The sequence below is a fragment of the Vulpes lagopus genome, chromosome 1 (genome assembly GCF_018345385.1).
Source record: "Vulpes lagopus strain Blue_001 chromosome 1, ASM1834538v1, whole genome shotgun sequence".
Classification (NCBI taxonomy): domain Eukaryota; kingdom Metazoa; phylum Chordata; class Mammalia; order Carnivora; family Canidae; genus Vulpes; species Vulpes lagopus.
Genome location: NC_054824.1, coordinates 323,882 through 341,641, shown reverse-complemented (window position 1 = coordinate 341,641; position 17,760 = coordinate 323,882). Strand labels below are relative to the sequence as shown.

The window sequence follows — 17,760 nt, the reverse complement described above, 5'->3', positions numbered from 1 at the left end:
TCCTCCCTCGTCCCTCTGTGCCTCGGTGTGTGCTTGTCAATCCCTGTCTTAGGCAGGGTGTGACTGCAGTACGGGGGGATACCTTTCCTGGATATCCATTATTAGGTATGATCTCATTCTTCTGTATACTTTTCTATGCTTTCTAAATTTTATCTAATTTACATGGATTAATCTCATCAGAAACCCCCTTAGTTTTCAAATTGTGTGCCTGTTGCTGACAAGACCAGAGCTGGCTGAGAATAACAGGGGATATAAAGCCTGAGCTTTGGGGCGGAGAGAGGGAGGGACCAAGCTCTTATGGGCAGGGGCGGAAGGAGGGCTAGGAGGAGGGGCGGGGCAGAAAGGGAGAAGAGGGTGTTCTCTGCTTTCTACAGTTATGGAGTCCCTGTGGGGCCGCTGTTTCCCCTCCCAGGCTCTAATGCTCAGGATCCCCCTGCTCCTGGGTAAGTGACAGTTCAGAGAGGCAGCTCTGGGGAGGGTGTGGGGCTGCGGGGCCAAGAGGCAGGGGTGGGGGAGGAGGGTGAGCAGGGGAGGCTTGCTGCTGCCAACATCCTGATTTCTCCAGGGCCTGGAAGTGTTGAGGGAGAAGAGGGGGACTAGAACCTTTTGGAGATGCCCTCAGATTCCCCAGGCTGGAGAATCCACTGTCAACCCTCTGTTAGGACAGCAGTTATTTGGCCTCCTCTGGAGGGGCGGGAGGCAGCTTAGATCATCAGTCTCACTGTCCAGAATCCTGTTCCGTCCTCGGGGCTGTGTCTACACACTCAGGCCCTGTGTGCACCCCCCCACACGTCCGCAGCCTGCTTGTGTCCCGGCTCCCAGGCTGAGGGCACGCGTGTGAGTGACGGACCAGGACAGCCTCCTGTTGCCCTGGCATCAGGGACAGCTGAGCTGTCATCTTCTGCAAATGTGGGGTGGGGGAGGGAAAGGGAAGTTCCCTTCTTAACTGCCTGTGACCTTTTCCTGGATTACAAGCTATTTCCGGCTTTTGTGGGGGTCGGGGGTGCCCTGCAGGCAGCCTCATGTGAACCAGGCTCCAACTATGTGGCCTGGACCCACCCTTTCCCCACGGCACCTCACTGGCCCACAGGGGGCTGAGTCTGCGGTCAGACCCACTGGGTCACTCGGTCTGGTTCTGCCCCATATTGGCCAGAAGATTTTTGTTGTGATAGCAAAGTTCCCAGGCTCTCCGTGCCCCCTACCCCTCTGCCCTCCACACAGAGGTGACACTGTGGGAACTTTTAAAAAAGCTCAGGTCCCCTTGCACATCAGTGAGAGAAGAGGCACCTCCATTGCCACTACAGGAGCAGAGGGCACAAGCACAGGGGGCAGAGAAAAGAGACAGATCAGGGGCAGGAGCACGACAGTCGTCCTCACAGGAAAACACACAGATGCAAATTGAAATTCCTGGTCACCCTTCTTGCCTGTGAGATGAACATGCTTGTGTCTCTCATGTTGAGATCCCGAGTGCAGTGACAGGGGTAGGACAGGCACTCTCATGTCTCCCCAGCACCTGTGTCATGCCGAAAAGCTACTGGCGGTCCCTGTGATGTGCCAGAGACTGGGGACCGTTTCCCACGTTGACTCCGTGTCCCTGGTCATTCCCTATCTGGGCTGGAAGCCCAGGGAAGACCCCATCATGCAGAAGTTCCTGCGCAGACATTCCTTTTGTTCCACTTGCAGCAGTGAGACCATGGAAGCGTCCAGAGGGCAGGTTCCCACAGACGTGGGTCAGCATGAAAGTGGGGACGATGCCGCGCTGGTGGGGAGGTGGGCTGGTGACAGGGAACAAGGACGTGCTCAGAAGGCCGGGAAGGAAGCAGGTGGGAAGCACCCTCCAGAGCTCAGGTGCAGCAGGGCTGGAGGAGCCGAGGTCTGGTCCCCCTGCCCCACTGGTGTCTGCTGTTGGCAAGAGTGAACTGTGCTCTGTCACTGTCCCTCTGCTCCACCCCAGCCTCTGGGAACGTGATGACATTTGTGTTTCTCTGCCGGGAACAGCTGCCTTCACCCCAGTTTCCTTGCCCATCTGAGTCCACTTCCTCCTCTGCCCACAGATGCTGGGGTTTCCTGATCCGGGTCAGGGAGCCTGTGATGAGCCGTCAGGGAGCCCTGCTGGGGCTCTCTGGGAGATGCAGGTACATCCAGGCTCTACCCCCGTGTCCCCAGAGCACTACCCGTGTTGTGCCGGCACAGCATCTGTCCCCAGTGTCAGAGAGCCGGGAGCGGGCCAGCGAGAGGAGGGCCCCGGGAGCCCCCTGTCCTCCAGCAGCCCCACATGTGTGCTCTGGGCTGCCCTCCACCCCGGGGGCTGGCCGTGCCCGGACCAGGAGGGCCCAGTGTCCCTGCCTCAGCCATGGGGACGGCACCTCTCCTGCCACCACAACCAGGCTGCTGGGAGTCCCCTGAGCTGGGAGAGGACAGAGGCGCAGCTGGGGCCAGGTGGGTGTCCCAGGGATGTCCTTGCTGTCCTTCAACACTGACAGATACAAGACTCTTTCCTGGGAACAAATCTTGTTGTCAAGCAAGTGCTTGTTGTCAGCACTGTTTGCGCAGTGCTGCTTTCATGATGAACTCATTTTTATTAAGAATTGAAGTTGATTGAACAAATTTACCCTTGTTCTTTCTCTCAAAGAATAATTTTTAGGGCTTCTGGGTGCTGTAGTGGGTAGAGCATCTGACTCTTGATCTCAGGTTTGTGAGTTACAGCCCCACGTTGTGTAGCGAGCCTATTTAAAACATAGGCTCTGCTCATTCTGCTCCAGCCTTGGCTCTTCATCTGTCCCCATGACGACCATGATCATTGCTGCATTGGGACCTTAGCACACGCTCTTCCTATGCCTGGAGTAATTAATTCTCTCCTGTTAGCATCCGGGACTCACCTTAATTGTCACCACTCTTAAAGGCCTTTCTTTATGACACCCACACCCCACACCTCTAACCAAACCACCTGCATGGTGTTGCATTATCCCAAGTGTCACTTTGGTTCCTGGTTACCAGCACAGAGAGGAACTGATTGAATGTAATATTAGTGAGTGCAGGTGGCCCTAGATGGCTCCAGGTGACCACCACCTGCCCCTCCATCATCCACACCGGAAGTGACACCACCAGAGCTGGTCGAGTCACAGGAGGTCTGTGACTCCTGACAGAGACATCACAGCTCTCATCCCAGCATCACTGAGTCTGGACACCTGCCTGGCTGCAGGACTGCTGCCACCACTGCCTCAGGTGACAGTCATTGTCAGCGGCACTGACCCTGTGATCCTGGCTCCCATGGCACTAGCTCCAGGTAGAAAGTCTGGAGTGGGGGCATCTGACCCCAGAGCCCAGGTCCTGTGTCATCTCAGCTGCAAAGGATGCCGGGCAGTGGGTATCCGGCATTTCCAGCTTCTCTGGGGGGATATTGGCTCTGGCTCATGAGGAAACAATTCCCCAAATGTGAGAAGTAAGTTCAGAGGCCGAGCAACAGGTAAGGAATCTGTGCCAGCCCCTTTCTGTGTTTTTTATGGAACTTAAAATGATCTGAAATCATGTGGTGTTGGTGCTTCCCTGCCCTGGCGCCCTGACTAGGATGGGAGCTCCATGAGAGCAGGCACTGGTCCCCACTGTGTCCTCGGTCACCACTGTAACCCTCAGCCATGCCAAGCTGGCCCAGCATAGATTACCCAAGGCGGGCTAAGGGTCCAACGGAGTACAGATCTGTACCAGACAAGGAGCATGCAGGAAAAAGATGATGGTCACATGTCACCTGACTGGTACATGAGACCAGCACTGACAGTAACCACTGGGTTGCCTAATGGTAGAGGGTCATGAGTGACCTAAGGAGGAACAGTGTCACAGGACTGGTGGGTCTGAGGCCCTGCTGCCATGTGCTGAGGAACACAGGGCAGTAGCAGACATGCTGAAATGGTTTTCTTGTGTCATAGACAACCAAAGGGAAAGTTGGGTCATAATTTATCAGCTTCCATATTGCCCAGTGTTTCCCCAGATTAGAGCAAAGAGCACGTTGGGTGTCAGGTGCAGGGAAAGAGTGTGTCCGAGCTGGGAGGATGACACACATGTGCCTGACCCAACGCTGTGTGCCCTAGGCAAGGCCCGTGCTGAGCAAGCACCTCTGTAGCTTTGCTTCCTGGGCTCTGAAACAGGAGAGGCTCCTCCTCTTTAAGCATGCCAGTGATGTGATGGGACAGCAGGTGCTACAGCAGCGTCACTCCTGTCCGCTTCTTTCTTCCCCATCCTAGCTATTCCCTCACCAAGCTTCCAGACTGCGGCCGACCCCAGCTCCTCCCACACCCTGGAAAGGACCGTTGGGGACTCTGTCCAGCTGCACCTGATCTCCTCCTTGTCCCCTAATGTCCGAGAGGTTGAGTGGAGTTGGCAATCTGAGTCCGAGAAACAACAGTTCCTGGTGTCCTGGAAGCCTGATGACTCTGGTCCTGACTGGTATGAGCTTGAAGGAAAATTCAGGAGCAGTCTCTCCCTGACAGAGATGGCAGTTTTGAGCATCAGGAATCTCAGTACGGAAATGAGTGGATGGTATACAGCAAATGTCAAATTCCGCACAGGAAAATCCCAGAAGGAGGTCTTTAGACTCTGTGTATATGGTAAGGTGAAGCCCAGTCAGGAATTCCAATAATCACTTGATTTAAAGTATATTGGCCTAAACAGGTTTAATAAAATCAAAACTTCCTTAGGAATATTTGCATCTCTTTTGATGCCTTAACCATAAAGGCTAAATTTTAAAGATTTCCTCTTAGGAAAAAGTAGTTAAAATGTCTTGAAAAGTATAGGCAGCACATGAAATGGAGCAGGGGAAAGAAGCCAGCCAAAAGGATTAAAAAAAAAAAAACACTATCTTCCATTGCAAAGTACTGCAAAATAGTTTATTCGCAATACAAAATTGTATCACAGTCTTCTTAACAGGTTGGTCAAAAACTAATTAAAAACTCTGAAGTGACCCAAAAGTTGGGCAGAAAGAAAAAAGGAAACCTGGACATCAGAACAGTGAGGAGCAACCCTAGGAGGGAGATTGAGTGTTAGAACTCCACACTGGGGGCAGCCTGGGTGGCTCAGTGGTTTAGCGCCGCCTTCAGTCCAGGGTGTGATCCTGGAGACCTGGGACCAAGTCCCACGTCGGGCTCCCTGCATGGAGCCTGCTTCTCCCTCTGCCTGTGTCTCTGCCTCTCTCTCTCTCTCTCATGAATAAATAAATAAAACCTTAAAAAAAAAAAACTCGACATTGGTAAAACACTCTCCACCACTTGCCCTGCGCCCACTTCCCCAGGAGGACTGTGGGACAAAGCCTGTCCTAGAGCAAGTGGAGGACACAAGGGGACCCAGGCCTGGCCCCTGGAGCCCCAGGACCAGTGAGTACCTCACCCCCAGGAGGGGAGACCCATCACTGCCCTCCTTGTGCCCCCCTCCACCTGTGCTTCCCTTCACCACACCTGGCTGGCCCTCTCTTTCCTCCTTCATGGATACTGGGGGCTCTTGGGGGGCTGCCCATCCCTCACCCCTCCCTGCATGTGGATAGATGTTCTTGTCTCCGGTCCTTTCCTGGACCATCTTTCTCCCCCTCTCACTGGAGTTACTTGGATGTGGTGGCCTCTCCACCTGGCAGCCCCGTGGCCTGCCCTGCCCTCTGTGGCACCTGCCTGAGGCTTTCCACAGCTCCCAGCAGGCACTCAGCAGGTGTCCCTTCCCTGGGGAGATGTCACCAATGTGTAAAGGAGACCTACAGAAATGCTCCTCAAGTTTCTCGGAGTTTTGATTCCTCAAGCCTGATTCACATTCCCTCATCTGTTGAAAAGAGCGTGTAACATTCATATAATCCAACCGCTGAGAAAATTCATACCTAAAAGCAAAAGCTTCTATATGTCTGTGTGTGCCCCCAGCACTTGGTAACAGACATTTTGTTTGTTTGCTTGTTTTTAGATTTTATTTTTTTCATGAGAGACACAGAGAGAGAGGCAGAGACATAGGAAGAGGGAGAAGCAGGCTCCCTGCAAGGAGCGCAACGTGGGACACGATCCTGGACCCAGGATCACACCCTGAGCTGAAGGCAGACGCCCAACCACTGAACCATCCAGGAGTCCCCATTTGATTTTATATTTAAATTATTACCTGTTAATTCAGCTATTTTTAGAAACTACTTTAAAGGATTAAAGTAGTTTTTTGTTGTTGTTTGTTTGTTTGTTTGTGTTTGCGTTTGGTCCTTTACCCCAGGGTTTCCAGCAGCATCTGGTTGGATTTTCTGGTTCACTTTCTAACATCTCTCCATCTCCAGGCGCTGTTGTTAGGTCCACAGGAAGAAACTCTCCGTGTGGCCTGCTTCGTGTCAGCTACCTGAATCTGTATTCTGTCCACAGTGACCACTGTCACCCCTGCCAGCATGTTGTTGACCTGTCCCTGTGGACGGATTTCCATCTCTGTCTCTTCAATCTCTCTGTGTCATTAGGTGATGCGCCGAGCACATGGCTGCAGGATCGAGGCGGGGTCTGTGTGTAATCGGGGGGCGTCCTGCCCTCAGACACAGTTCAGGCCTACACGGTGGACCTGCTCCTGACCTTTCATGGCCTCTGTTCACCATTGGTCAGCATCCTTGGCTTGCCCTTACTCGGAGGGATAGCGTTCTTGTCAATCTAATCGTCTCTGGTGTGCTGGAAGTTATAGCACCTTGTACTTTAATCCTAGTGGACACGAATCTTAAATTTTTACTGCAACATTTAAAGATAATCAGTATTTCTTCTTTCTCTAAATAAAACAAGAACTTCAGCATGTTTTCCCCCTGTATCCCCAACTCCTCTCATGTGGTGTTTATTGCATATATGAGAATAGATACAATTATTATCACCTGTATAATCACCATATATATATTATTATAGAATTTGGGGGGCACCTGGGTGGCCCAGTAGGTTAAGCCTCCGACTCTTGATTTCTGCTCAGGTCATGATCTCAGGTGATGAGATCGAGCCCCACGTCGGTCTCTGCTCTCAGCACATAGTCTGCTTGAGATCCTCTCCTTCAGCCTTCTCCCTGCTCGCCTAGCTCTCTCTCCCCTTCTCCCTCCAATACATAAATACAATAAACCTTTTTTAAAAAAGAATTATCACACTCATCATGATCACTGAATTCTGTTGACACAACTGAGCATGGAAGGGCCTCAGCCCTCTGCCCTGGGCTGGGAGTCAGAGCCCCTGGGCAGTAGGTCCCTTCCCCAGGGCCATAGTCAGGAACGTCCCACCGCTGAGTCACTTGGTGGACCTGCGGGTCCCCTGCCATGTCCTCCAATGCTGAACATCGCTTTCTCTTTTGTCTCCTTCTGCCCCAGAGCCCATCCCCCACCCCCAGATTGTGATTCATTCACCAATCAACCCAGCAGGCTGGTGCCAGGTCAGCCTGGAGTGTGAGACCCCAGGATCTACAGAGAACTGGACAGTGACCTGGCTGACTGAGGGCCTCCCCAGGGAGCTGGAGCAGAGCGGGGCTCTGAGGCCAGCCCCCAGCTCCAGGAATGTAAACCTGCGCCTGCCCCTGAGCCAGGTGAATGGCTACCTCACCTGTTTGGTCAGCAACCCTGTGGAGGAGAAGAATGCCACCTTGCCCCTGCAGAGCATCTGTCTGGTCAGGGGTGAGTGGGACCTGCTGGGAAGGGCTGGCAGGGGCGGGGCGTGACCAGGGGGGCTCAGGGAATCAGTGGGACAGAACAGCCGTGGGAGGGGCTCTCTGTGGAGAACCCCAGAGACAGGTGCATGGCCACAGGGTCTTGGTGGAACCTGGACCAGTGCCTGGAGATGCTGTGTCCCCAGGACCTGCCTGTGGGGCTGGCCCATGGGCACTCCCTTTTCAGCTTCAGGGAGGCTGGGAGGCTGACTCTGACAGAGGATGCAGGCAGGGGATGGGAGGACGTGGAGGGCACCTGCCCCCAGCCCTGGGATCTCAAGTCCCCAAATCCAGATGGTCTGGATGCTAAGGTCCTTTCAGGCTAATAAATGCGTTTTTTACTCATTTTAGACATGACCTTTCTGAGGGTGGTTACCACCTCTGAGTGCATAAACCACAGTTCAACGCTCCTCAGAGCAGTGTGAGCACCTGCGGTCACCGCAGCCAGCTACCACACTTCCAGGTCTGCTTCAGGGGTCCCCTTGGCCATATAGGAAGGGAGTATACACAGTAGTGCATGATAGATAAGGGAGGAGCCCTGACTGATTTCTTAAAATGCCAAGAACCGCAGAACAGGAACAGTGTACTCAAAGAAGGAGGTTAATAATCAGTGTGGCTGCCCTGTCCCACCAGGGTCCTCCTGAGCTCTGACACCCCACCTCTGTGCAAGCTCCTCCTTGCCCTGTCCTTACTCAGCCCCCTAGCATGGATCCTCACACCAGGCCAAGAGGCACTATGTACTAGGTGGAGGGAAGCCTCAGTCCGCATGAGCCCACACTAAAGGAACTTGCAGGGCAGTGGAGGCATCACCACATCCTAGCTGTGTAACTTGGACAAGTTACTGAATTTCTGGAGCCTTTGTTTGAGATGGGTGTTAATTATATCTACTTCTTAGGGTTGTTTAAGTTATCAGTACAGTATGTGACACACAGCATGTCAATAAACATCAGGTTCATGGACAAGGAGGAGTACGTGTATAAACATGAAGCTGCATGACAGCTGCTGAATTTGAGGCAAATACAAACTATATGGTTCAAATACAAAAGGCAGAAAACTGAGTACTTGCTGCAGGACTTGGGAAAGCATCGCAGAGAAGGGAACACCTGAGCTGGGCTCTCCAGTATGAGAAGTTTTCTTGTGGCAGTGTGGGAAAGACATCCCAAACCATGAGCAGAACATGCGCTGGCAGCCCCAGCCCCAGAGCCTTGCATCCTCTCCCCTTCCTAGACTGGTTCTCTCCCGGGAGTCTGCCAGGGGAGAACAGGGGCAGGCTGTGGGGATGAGGGGCACATATGGCTCCTGGGAACCTCTGAGGTCTCTGGGAAGAAGCGGCACAGAAAGCCTAGCAGAAGGACCAGTGGGGTGACCTGGTAGCGAAAGGAACTTGCCAGGGCTGCAGCAAGGAAATGCACGTGGGACACAGCCTCAGAGCCAGAGGGTCCCCCCTTCTCCATGCCCAACAGGCCTGATAGGGGCACATTTGACACCAGCCTTTTTATTTTTTTTTTTAAGATTTTATTTATTTATTCATGAGAGACACAGAGAGAGAGGCAGAGACATAGGCAGAGGGAGAAGCAGACTCCCTGCGGGGAGCCCAATGTGAACTCGATCCCAGGCCCCTGGGATCATGACCTGAGCCAAAGGCAGATGCTCAACCACTAAACCACCCAGGTGCCCCTTGACACCAGCCTTTGATGGCAGGTTCTCCTGACCACAAATGGCTTTGGATAGGCGTCCTGTCCACGCTTCTAATGATGAGCCTGGCTGGTGGAGTGTATGTCTGCATGAGGAAGAAGATGCAGTCCAGGAGGGGTAGGTGACAGGGAGAGCCTGAGGGGGAGGGCAGTGGGGGAGGGCAGTGGTTGGAGGGCCTCCCCGCTCCCTGGGAGGGGGCCAAGCTGGTAGGTGGGGCTTATTGACCTCTCTTGTGAACTATCCAGGTGGAAAGCTGGGACCCAGCAGTACCGAGGGTAAGGACTGTGTGCATGCCCAGAAAGATGGTGGAGGCAGGGAGGGGCAGAGGCCTGGGACCTGACCTTTCAGCCCATGGAGCAATGGCTGCCTACTCTGGGGCTGATGAGCGGTCATCTCAATCCCATGTGCTCTCGCTGTGCATGTGCTATGTGCAGGCCGGCCCACTCTGCTGCCCACAGAGCCAGGCTCAGCCGGTGTTCCCCAGGCCTTTCCCACAGAGGAACCTGCTGGCCTGCAGACTGGTAGGGCCAACAGCCACTGCCGTCCCGACGTGGAGATGAGCCTCCTGAGACACCACAAGGTGGGTCCAAAGGAATCAAAGCACGTCAGCCAACTTATGCTCCACGGGTGTGAGTGCCAGCCAATCCAGGGCACTCTGCTTCTCATTGGGCTCTGGTCCAATCCTTGCTTTGGACAATATGGGTATTGTGTCTGGAACTGAGAGTAAAGGGTGGAAGCCAGTGACAAGGATGATTCCTCACTCATACATGCACAATCTCATCAAGTCCTCACCACCACCCAGGGAGGAAGGATGGTGGAGCAGGAGAGGGAAGGAGACAGGCTCAGTGAGGTGAGTGACTGACCCCAGGGCATATGACTTGGCAGGGGAAGGAGCAGGAGAGAGCCCAGGCTGCCCTGGAGGGATTCACCACCACCCACAAACTCAAACTCAAGCCCTGGGGGGAGGTAGGAATGTAAGGGACTGACTGTCAGGTCCAACTGTTATCCATGGAAGACCCAAGGCAAGTAGGAATGGGGGACTCTGGCGGGGCCTGGGGACCAGGCAGACCCAAGGTCCCAGAGAGCATCAGGGAAGCCCGTCCCCCACCTCCCCACGGCACCCACCCCTGACCTGCCTCAGATTCTGTATTAAGGCTTCCCTTTGAGGTCCTTAGAGGACATCTCAGTGCTACTGGCCCTCGGTTGGAAATGGTCACAGATAGCATGATTCATCGAGGGGAAGGCCTGGAGGCAGTAGTAGCTGGAGGAGCAGGGGCCACGCACCAGTTCTCAGACAGAGCTCACGTCAAAAATACCTGGGGGGATTGCTTCCTGCCCCCCACCCCACCCCCTTGAGCTTGTTTCAGCGGCTCTAGGGCAGACCTGGGACCTTGAGTTTCTAACACATTCCCAAGTGATGGCTCCAGCTTTTGGGAACCACTGGACTAAAATCGAGCAGAGGGAAAGCCAATAGAGCCACTGTCTGGACTCCCAGGACAGCCGTGGCTGGGTCATCTCCTCTCCCATCCTTTGACTTTGCCAGAGGGAGACAGGTCTGCATCATTGACCCACAGACCACCAGGACCTTAGAAATCCCCTGGACAGATCCCAGCAGTTTATGGTAGGGGAAAGTGGGATCCAGAAGGAATGCTAAGGAGAGCAGGAGGGAAATCATGGTGGCACCAGGTAGAACCGGCTCTCCTTGCTCCCAGGTGAGTGCGCTGTACACAGTCCCCCAACTGTCTCAGCACCTGTCACTCTGTGACTTTCCATCTCAGCCCCTCTGAGTTATGTTCCCATCTGACCCATGCCACGGGGAGCTCAGGAAGTAGACCCTAATTCCAATACCCACACAGGAGGAGCACGGGAGGGAACAATATGGGGCTTCAGGTGACCTCTCACCCAGACCTTCAGCCCTGCCCCCTCCATCTCTCTGCCCCTGGGGAGCTTCCCAGCCTGATGAAGACAATTATTTCCCTCCCAGGACACAGGGAGACAAGCACAGAAGAGAGATGGGGGTGGCGTGAGGTGCGGAGTAGGGAGAAGTGGGTGTGAGGCTCTCATGCCGACTTCGCCTTTGACCTGACAAAACTAGTGCCTGGGGTTCAGTTTCTTCTTTTACAAAATGCAGATTACAGGAATAATACCTTGATCTGCCACTTTGTGGTCTTTCAAAGCACTCTCGCAATGAGAGTGGCCAAGGTGGGTTACGGATTTGTCCAACTAACATTTAATGAGTGTCTACTCTATCCCAGCACTGTTCTGATCTGGGACACAGAGGTCAACAAAACAACAAAAAATCATTGGCCTCTGAGAATATACATTCTAGGTAGGGTGAGGGGAGAATAGCAAATAAAATAAATGAGCAAAATGTGAAGTGTAAGGTGGTGATACGTGCTCAGGGGAAAATATGGCAGGAAGGGGTGGGGTGTGATGTCAGCTAGGGGAAGGGAGACACCAAGGGAGCAAGGTGGGGGTCTGGGGGGAGGGGGAGGAGAGGGGTAGCACCCAGGGGAAAGGACAGAGACCGCCATGTTCAAGAGGAACATGTTTTGGGGTTACCGCAGTTGAGACAGGAAGTACCTGAAGAGGAATAGCTTGAGTGACCTCTGTGCTTGATTCTTTGAAGCTAACCACAAGCACCTCTGCTTGAGTCACAGAATGACATGGAGAGGAGTGGCGGCCATCCCCTCAGCTCTGAGTGCACCCCAACAGTCTACACTATCTACGAGAAGGTCCGGCTGAGCCGAGAGCCCCAGGAAGACACCTAGGTCAACGGAGATGTCAGAGCATGAGGGGCCTTGGCAAGATCTGCCCCAACCTACACTCCACCTAAGGCCCCCCAAATCCCTCCTTAGGTGGAGCGAAGACAAGCCCCCAGGTCTTCCTGCTGTACCCCCCAAGACAGTAGAGCAGCACCACATGTCCCTGGGCTCCTCACAAAGTTCTTCTCACTTCACAAGTCGTGAACATTGACTATGCTGCCTGAGCGTCCAGCACGAGAGACTGGTCCTCGGGCAGGCAGTTGGATTTCCGACCTTGACCCACTTATTCCAGTGAGGGAATACCCATAGTCAGGCAAGACCTGCGGAGGCATTTCTGGGAACAGAGATGTTTTCCTGGAATTGGGCGGGCCTTGGATGGAGGACCGCCAGATGTCACTGCCCAGCCCACCCCCATGAACAGAGGAGGGATGGCCCTGGGAAGGTCAAGTCCAGGGTCAGCTTCAGCTCTGCCAGAGGAAGGAAACAGCTCCTGAGCTCCATCACCTGCAGGCTTACTGTAAACACCAGAAACGCACTATCCCAAGGTCTCTCTTCAAAGTTCAAGCAATTTCTCGACCCTTTTTTTATTACTTAATATATGTAAATTGCAAGAAAGTCAAAGGCATGTCTCCTTGAAATTATATTTCATCAGTTTTGTTGCAAATAGGATCCTGTTCCTGTTGTATCTTCTAATTAGTTGTTAAAATAACACATATTAAACACATATTGTCACATCGCTGTTTCTCTACTGCTTGAAACAGCTTTTCAGTTGATCCCTTTGAATTTCTGGGCAAAGAACCATATTATCGACAAATAATTATAATTTTTCCTTCCTTCTTTCCAATTTTTATGCTTCATTCCTCTCCTGTTGTCTCACTATGCTGGCAAATACCTCCCAGACCATGTTTAAGAGGAGTGATTCTGAAGCACATCCTTGTTTTGTTCCTAATTTATTGTAAGTGCTCCGAGGGCATCCTTGTTATTAGTAGATTTCCTCCTATTGAACTATTCTTGTGGTATTGGAATAAATCCCAGTTGATGTATTATTCTCTTAATGTGCTACTGTTTGATAATATTTTTATTTGGGATTTTGCATCATTCATAAAAAAAATTCTCCTGTACTTTTTAATGCTTTACTTTGTTTGGTATTTGAATTATGCTTACTAAAGATTCCTTTTATCTCCACTTCTTGTAATAATTCAATAAAAATTTGCTTTCTAATCTAAAAAAAAAGATTCCTTATTTAAAAAAAAAAAAAAAAAAAAAGAAAAGAAAAAAGGAATTCCCAGAGCAGCTGGCTGGCTCAGTTGGCTGGCTGAGTGTCTGCTTTCTGTTCAGGTCACAATTCAGGGTCCTGGGATGGAGCCCTGCATCAGGCTCCCTGCTCAGTGGAGAGTCTGCTTCTCCTTCTCCCTCTGCCCCTCCCCCTGCTCATGCTCGCTCTCTCTCTCTCTCTCTCTCTCTCTCAAATAAATAAATAAAATCTTTTAAAAAATAAAAAAAAGAATTCCCATCACCCAGTGTTCATTTAAATTATTTTTATTGTAAATTCTTAAAGATATAGAAACCTGGAACCATGTAAAAATGTCTTGTGCTTATTGCTTTTATACTAAATTAAATATATATAAAGTAGATAAAAAGAAAGCAACAAAACAACAAGCAATAGTTATTCAAACTAGTATTCAAACCGCAACTTTAACATAAGGCAATGGGGGGCAGCCCTGGGTGGCTCAGCGGTTTAGCGCTGCCTTCACCCCAGGGTAGGATCCTGGAGGCCCCGGCATCGAGTCCCACGTCAGACTCCCCACATGGAGCCTGCTTCTCCCTCTGCCTCTGCCTCTGTCTCTGTCTGTCTCTCTCTCTCTATGTCTCTCATGAATGAATAAATAAAATCTTGAAAAAAAAAAACATAAGGCAATGTGTGTTTTTGTTTCACTAAAATGAAATCATTAATTTTGGGATTATAGGAAAACACTGTAGCTTCACCGATCTTTCTATATTTAATTTTTAAAGCCTTAATGCAAACAATGCTAGTTCATATACATTTGCTATATATCAACTATAACACTGGATTAAAGTCTTTGTTTACCATCCTTTTTTTTTTTTTTTTTTTTGTTTTTTTTTTTGTTGTTTACCATCCTTAACCATAACTCTGCCAGGTGACAATCGGTAGATCTGTAAAATTGTTTCACTTATCTTTAAAAAAATTAACAGCACAGCATTGTTAAAATCCCACTCCATACATACCTATCTACTTACTGCTGGAATCATAGAATAAAAAAGTTCTTCACTGGGTATTTGTTGCCATGGTGGGTGTTTATTATATTCCTGCTAATGAACGTTTGTAAGATGGTGCCACAAAGATAGATTCCCATCGGTCCACTGGCACATCAGATGAGCAAACCCCATCCAATGGGCTGCCCCTGATGGCCACAGAGCAGGAACTTTTGAACTTGACACACCTTTTTGAGAGGTGTGGGGGGCAGAAGTGGGTCAATTCTTCAGGTGCCTATTCAGTGAATGATCAAGTTGCCAAAATGATCAAATCTATCTTTTGACCAGAAACTTCTTTCTTTTAGCTATGTATGAAGCTTAACGCAATTTGTAGTGGATAGAACAGTTTGAACAGCTTTCAAAGATTTCTGTAGTTCTAATTGACAGGTTTGCATTATTTCTCCCTAACAACAGCCTAGGCAAAGGTGGATGTTTCCTTACCTGGCTCCCTGTGGGGTGCTCAAGACGGCCTGGATTGGTGTTCCTTGAACTGGGGGATTCCGGGGGTGACAGGAGGACACTGAGGGCCAGAGCCCTGGAGTCTGGCCCTCGAAGTTCTCACTGCCTCTGTTAATCCATCAGTTCAAATTGTCATAGACTTTATCAGTAATTGATGGAAATAGATATTTTGTAAGTTTAGCAAATTCAGCAACTAGCTTGTCAAGTGATTTGCTCATTTAAGAGATGGGTTCTTCTGTCAATTGTCTTTTAGCAAACTGGTTTGAACCAGTAAGTTAAAGATGAAGTAAGCTTTGGGCAGTTGATGTAAACCTTATAACTTAATGGGGAAGACGTGGTTTGGGGCCGAGCTGCCTGTGTGAAGCCCTCATGCACTTCCTGGCTGTCTACTCTTGAGTAGGCACTTGGCTTCGGCGTGCCTCAGTCTTCCCATGCATAAAAGTGGAGTCATCATAGGCCTTTCCGCATAGACCTGGGGCAAGAGTCACTTGTTAGCACCCTCAAGGTGCTCAGAGAGCACTGGCATCACAATCATTGCCCCTCCCTGCCCTGCCCCCACTCACCTGTCTAAGTGAACCAGCCAGTTCCCTTCAGGACCACACTCTACATCCTCATCCAGTCCTCCAGTGGGACCTTCACATTAAAGCAAACTGGGCCCTGAGAGCACACCTTTGTTGTAAGGTAGCTGCCTGCAGGATCCAGAATATGCACATATTCATGTGCAGATTATTATCTGAGTGAAAGCATGAAATACAAATGTTCTAACAGCACTTTTGAGCCCCTGACACTACAAAACAAACCAGTTTGAGATATATCCTCCTAGGAACAACAGAGCCAGACAAGTAAGGCAGCAGGACAACAGACCAAGGGGTAGGGGAAGGGAAAGCCCATCATGCCACGTGAGTGGCCCAGGATGATAGGGAGGAGGGAGAAGGATCAGAAGCCCAGGGATCCCTGGGTGGCGCAGCGGTTTGGCGCCTGCCTTTGGCCCAGGGCGCGATCCTGGAGACCCGAGATCGAATCCCACATCGGGCTCCCGGTGCATGGAGCCTGCTTCTCCCTCTGCCTGTGTCTCTGCCTCTCTCTCTCTCTCTGTGACTATCATAAGTAAATAAAAATTAAAAAAAAAAAAAAAAAAAAAAAAACACAGAAGCCCAAGGAGCCCTCCTCCTGGGACCTCAGGGGTGGGAATGCCCTGCTCAGTGGAGACTGCTTCTCTGTGGCTTTCTAGACAGCTGAAGCACCAGGTTCTCTAACTGCTGCTGGCCAGCACAGGCTCCCCTCCTACCCTACCAGGCAGCAGTGAGCTAAACACAAACCACAGACCATCCTATCTGGTTCTCCACACTAAGAGCTCCGTGTCTAGAAGGCAACATCACAAGGAATCCCAAACACACATGTGTGCTAAGCAAAGCAAACAGAAAGTTCCCCAAAGACAGGAAAGCAAAAAAAAAGGAAACAATCTAACAGGAGAGCAACACATATACGGGGGTCTTCCCAAATGCAGACACAACCGTCTGCAAAAGATTAAATGAGTCCAGAGATGAAGGGTGAACTAGGTCATCAGAATGTGATGGGGAGGGGGGGTGCTAAAAAAATAACTGGGGAGAAAAGTGATTCTCTGGCAGACTTTAAGAATGCGAAGACCAGAATCCGCGAGACAGGGAAGCATATGGTGACGTTGAAGTCGGTTGAGAGAAAAGCACTTAAGAGAAAGAGCAATTGGGGTTTGAAGTGGAGATGAACAGAAACTTGGTCCCCAGAAAAGAGAGAAGGCATGACCTTGACACCGCCGTCTCCTCCTCCAGAGCCACCATTGTCACTAACAGAGCCTTCCTGGTGCAGTGGCTCAGTGGTCACCGTCAAGGAGAGACAGGCAGCTTGACTCCAAGGTGGGCATGTGACACCCCTCCTGGCCAGAAATACTAAGAGAAGCTCACTGGGGGTTTCGGAGAATGACTTCCACCCCAACAGGAGGAAGGAGGGAGGGGAGTAAGGAGAGAAGCCCCTGCTCCTGCTGCCCACCGGCTCTCACCTCCAAAGGGCTGTATGGCCATGTGAGGCTGGAAACCCACAGAGGCCTGTCCCAGCGAAGGGGAGGTCAGGAGGGCCCCAACACTGAGGCCAGGCACCGCTGAGTGCCGATCCAAATCCAGGGCGGTTGATCTCCCGGCTTAGAAATTACCAGGGAGCAGCAAGGGCGGTGTTAGAGCCCTGGGAAGGAGCAGTGTGTCCGCAGGCGAAGCCATAGGGAGCGGTTGCAGAGTTGGTTCCCTGGCTTGTTTCTTTTTGCTGAATGACGGAGTGTGAAGCGTGGTTGGAAAGTAAGTCGCACGTGTGCAATGAGATTAGGGTTGAAACTTTTTGTTCAAGATGTTCATAAACCATGTAAATGCAGGCATCTCCTCCCCTTCCCCAGAACCTTAAAACTACAGTAAGTTTAAGCATCTAAATCATGACATCAAAGAGACAGAGTGGCAAGTGCCCAGCAGACCAGAGGTGCCTGGAATCTCAGAGAGAGGGGAGATGGCTGCCTAGGTGGGCAGAGCCCGAGCCCAGACCAGTTACACCAAAATCTCTGGGGTCATGCCCAGGGAACAGTTAACGGCCCATCCTGGGGAGTCCATCACGCAACCGAGTCCAAGAATACCCACCAGGAATACACACGTGGGTGCAGCAGAGGTCGGAGCTGTCTACCCACAGGAACAACAGAGACCCCGAGCTCAGAGGGGCCATAGAGGAGTAGGAGGGGCTCTTGGGGCTAATACAGAGGCAATGCTAGGAGATCTGTGCATGAAACAGCTCCCAACCCACCACTCAGCTCTAGGCATGGAGCATCCTGGAGCTGGGCATTGGCTTCTCAGACATCAACAAAGGAGCACTCTTCTAAAAAAAACAAAAACAAAAA

The 17,760-nt window shown here is 51.2% G+C and overlaps 1 protein-coding gene across 5 annotated transcripts; it reads left to right on the top strand.

Annotated features, from left to right (window-relative positions):
- Positions 1 to 324: 324 nt before the first annotated feature.
- Positions 325 to 13,333, top strand: LOC121472169. Of its 5 annotated transcripts, none has more exons than XM_041723293.1 (8): positions 338 to 443; positions 2,055 to 2,135; positions 4,239 to 4,601; positions 7,328 to 7,627; positions 9,361 to 9,471; positions 9,600 to 9,629; positions 9,789 to 9,934; positions 12,015 to 13,333. In XM_041723293.1, the coding sequence occupies exons 3-8, from the start codon at positions 4,487 to 4,489 to the stop codon at positions 12,123 to 12,125; spliced, it is 813 nt and encodes a 270-aa protein (XP_041579227.1). In that variant the 5' UTR covers positions 338 to 443; positions 2,055 to 2,135; positions 4,239 to 4,486; the 3' UTR covers positions 12,126 to 13,333. The 5 variants fall into 5 exon arrangements, with proteins under 5 accessions (XP_041579211.1, XP_041579227.1, XP_041579200.1 ...); XM_041723266.1 differs by having other exon boundaries at positions 2,055 to 2,439; XM_041723277.1 differs by lacking the exon at positions 2,055 to 2,135 and having other exon boundaries at positions 325 to 443.
- Positions 13,334 to 17,760: the final 4,427 nt, after the last annotated feature.